The 4008-nt window shown below is 40.6% G+C and overlaps 1 protein-coding gene across 1 annotated transcript; it reads right to left on the reverse strand.

Annotated features, from left to right (window-relative positions):
• Positions 1-1660: 1660 nt before the first annotated feature.
• Positions 1661-3708, reverse strand: LOC144325364 (olfactory receptor 14A16-like). The gene is made up of 2 exons (XM_077918288.1): positions 3679-3708; positions 1661-2668 (listed from the first exon to the last, which is right to left on the reverse strand). Exon 2 carries the CDS (start codon positions 2648-2650, stop codon positions 1661-1663), a length of 990 nt encoding a protein of 329 aa, XP_077774414.1. The 5' UTR covers positions 2651-2668; positions 3679-3708.
• Positions 3709-4008: the final 300 nt, after the last annotated feature.

Consider the following 4008-nt stretch of genomic DNA (forward strand, 5'->3'; position numbering starts at 1 on the left):
GCTTTGCTATGACTCAAAGCAAAAACTGGACTTGGTGGGTGGTTTGTAGCTCATCTTTCCCAGAATGTTTGCAACTCTGTGAATACAGAAAGTCCACTTTCCATGGGGCCATCTCCCCTAACTTACACGAGTCTGAGGACAATCACATTCTGTCAATGAAGGAAGTGTTCTGCTTGCAGAAATCTGCTTGCAGAAATCTGCTTGCAGAAATCTGCGCCCTTAAAATTCCGCAGGCACTCACAGCCGTAAATGGCAGATGTAGAAGAAAACCCTACTGGTACTAGAGAGGACCCACAAGTGAAAGCGATGAATGACATTAGAATTAATTCCACAACAGTCTCAAGCTTGCAAATCGGCAATAAAACATTTTTTTGTGTGTGTTCCCTTTTACCATATGTCTGTTTCAGCAGCAATATCATAAAAGCCAATTTTTGTAAGGTTGCAAATTGAACTGCACTGTAACCTTTCATGGTCAGAATTTGGGGGGAAAGTGCAGCTTATATTCAGGCCAATACGGTATTAGGCCAATACAATCACACATACAATCAAGCTGAAAGCATAGTTCTAACTTGCCATAGACCTGGCACAATTCAGCAGAAACAAAAATATGTGTGAAAATAAGTACAAAACAAGTAAATTAACTAAAAAAAAAATCCACTCTGCAACAGAGCATGAAAATAGTAAGAGCTATTGCTGAACCTATATAACAGTTTATATAGGCACAGAAATTAAAGATCAATTTCTGAATCTATTAGACAGCATCTTAAAAAGCAAAGACATCACCTTGCCAACAAAGGTCTGTATAGTTAAAGCTAAATCTAAACAGAAGGAAAAATGATTAGAACAAGAACATTCCACAGACCCACCAATTCAGACAACACATAATAACAACTGTGGTATTCCATAGACTATTATTGACACAGATTTTTTTTCAGACTATTTCCCATGTATGCTGTGGAATAGAGCTCTGCAGTCCACACAGTGATTGCATTCACCTATGTGCAGAAGGAATTCTTTGAACTATCCTTAAGATCTGGACATAACAGCAACTATTAAAGAAGGAGAACAAACCTAGACAGCATCTTAAAAAGCAGAGACATCACCTTGCCGACAAAGGTCCGCATGGTTAAAGCTATGGTGTTCCCAGTAGTGATGTATGGAAGTGAGAGCTGGACTATAAAGAAGGCTGATCACTGAAGAATTTATGCTTTCGAATTATGGTGTTGGAGGAGACTCTTGAGAGTCCCATGGACTGCAAAAAGACCAAACCTATCCATTCTTAAGGAAATCAGCCCTGAGTGCTCACTGGAAGGACAGATCCTGAAGCTGAGACTCCAATACTTTGGACACCTCATGAGAAGAGAAGACTCCCTGGAAAAGACCCTGATGTTGGGAAAGATGGAGGGCACAAGGAGAAGGGGACGACAGAGGACGAGATGGTTGGATAGTGTTCTCGAAGCTACCAGCATGAGTTTGACCAAACTGCAGGAGGCAGTGGAAGACAGGAGTGCCTGGTGTGCTCTGGTGCATGGGGTCACGAAGAGACGGACACGACTAAACGACTAAACAACAACAATTACTATTAATTAGCAAGTGTGTTCTCAAAAGATTTGCAACTGAAATGACAATAAAGATTTCAACACAGGTTTTATCTGTATGTTTAAAAATGTTTTACTATATTTTTACAGGAAGAGAAACATATTGCAAATTGGGGAAGATAAATTGGGGTGAAAAATTTTGCAGTCAACTTCCACAATGCTGATTTCAGTTGCCTATTCCGAATACTATAGATTATTGGGTTTATAACTGGAGGAAACATGCAGTAGAACATAGAAGCCACAAGATCCATGGCTGATAGGGACCCAGAAGCTGGCTTTAGATAGGCAAATGAACCACTGGCAAAATATACAGATATTACAATAAGGTGTGGCAGGCAAGTTGAGAAGGCCTTTTCCTTTCCCTGGGCAGAAGGAATTCTGAGAACTGCCCTGAAGATCTGAACATAAGAATAAACTATCAGAGCAAAGTATGTAAAAGCCAGAGACGCACCAACACAAATAACCCAAAATGCGATGAGATATGAATCAGAGCAAGCAAGTTTGAATAGCTGTGGAATTTCACAGAAGAACATATTAATGTCATTCGAACAGAACTCAATTGTAAATGTACTTCCAGTGTATACTGTGGAATAGAGAAGCCCACAAATCCATGAACTGATCACCAGTTGGACGCATGCTTTCTTGTTCATCACAGTCTCATAGTGCAGTGGATTGCAGATTGCAATGTAGCGGTCATACGCCATGATGCCAAGGAGGAAAAAATGAGATATACTAAAGAACAGAAGGTAGGACACTTGACAGATGCATCCATTGTATGATATGGTATTGGTGTTCATCAGGGAATTTGCTAAGGATTTGGGGACTGAGACAGATATGGAGCCAAGGTCTTGTAATGCCAGATTGGCTAGAAAGAAGTACATGGGTTTGTGAAGCTGAGGACTGCAGGTGATGACTGTGATGATGAGAAGGTTTTCAGTGACAGCCATCAGATAAATGACCAGGAAAGTAATGAAATGAAATGTCTCCCATTCCTGAGTATCAGAGAATCCATGCAGAAGGAATTCCACCATTCCAGATGACTGGTTGAACATAGTGCTTGTGTGTGGTTCCTGCAAAGAGGAGCAAACACATTTAAGAAAGGTAAAGTAAAAGGTAAAGGACCCCTGGACAGTTAAGTCCAGTCAAAGGTGACTACAGTATGGGGTTGCACAGTTCATCTCGCTTTCAGGTGGAGGGAGCTGGTGTTTGTCCACAGACAGCTTTCTGGGTCATGTGGCCAGCATGACTAAACCACTTCTGACGCAATGGAACACCATGACGGAAGCCAGAGTGCCTACCTGCTGCTGCAGTACCTATTTATCCACTTGCACTGGCATGCTTTCAAACTGCTAGGTTGGCAGGAGCTGGGACAGAGCAACGGGAGCTCACTCCATTGCAGGGATTCGAACCACCGACCTTCCGATTGACAAATCCAAGAGGCTTAGTGGTTTAGACCACAGCACCACCCATGTCCCTATTTTATTTAAATATTTACCTTTATAAACCTTTATTTAAGAAAAGAGGCACAATTAGTTATCTCCATGTTACATGGAATTTCATGTGATAGAGATTTAACAGTTTTTGTCCATGTCACATTTCCAGTATGCATTTGCTAAGACCGACATAGGCTGACCTGGCCTCTTCTATGTGGAATGAGGATGTGCAGGCCAGAATATTTCTCTTTAATGAATGAAAATGTATAATTCTTGGTGACATGGTGGCTATTCTGCACATCTGACCTTTGCAGATTTCTTACTAGGAAACCCATAAATATATTTAACTTGTGATAAAACTTGCTTTTTATCCAGTAGGTCTGTTATGCCTTCAAGGTTCTGCTTCTAGATGTTTCATTAGGTTCACTGAATTCATAAATCACTTCTCACAATAAAAGAGACCCCCAAGGAATTTACAATCATAAAATATGTGAGATGTCTTCTATTCCTAGCCATTAACCCTGGCTGGGACAAACTGAGCATGGGCTTTTGCATTGTAAAACTCTGGTTTCTAGATCTTCCTGAACAGTTTATCCAGGAGGTCATAAATAAAATAATTGAAAAGTCATCTATTCAAATAGACTTACCAAGCTGTTTGTGGGCAGATCTTGGGTGATTTCATGAAAGTGTTTACATGCATCGTTTTCATGCCTGGTTGCGATCTGTGTTGTTTTTCTGGGCAGCCAATGTGATTTGCCTTTTCAATGTATCACACCATTCTCTCCCCATAGCTGTTTGGGAGGCAATTTCTCTTACTGCTCTCTATACTGAGATGCTGCACTGGATTTTATCCATATTTACTTCCATTACTCCCAGGAGTCTAATCAAACTCAGAAGAAAAGACTCATGGGAATGTGTGGTATGTGTTTGTATTTTTACATGTAAAAACATTCTATAGCGTACCAAATGATAAACAG

This window comes from Podarcis muralis, chromosome 13 (genome assembly GCF_964188315.1).
Source record: "Podarcis muralis chromosome 13, rPodMur119.hap1.1, whole genome shotgun sequence".
In the NCBI taxonomy this organism is placed as follows: Eukaryota; Metazoa; Chordata; class Lepidosauria; order Squamata; family Lacertidae; genus Podarcis; species Podarcis muralis.

Coding starts and splice junctions, on each gene's coding strand:
- LOC144325364 (XM_077918288.1), bottom strand. CDS start 2,650: ATGTTCAACCAGTCATCTGGAATGGTGGAATTCCTTCTGCATGGATTC.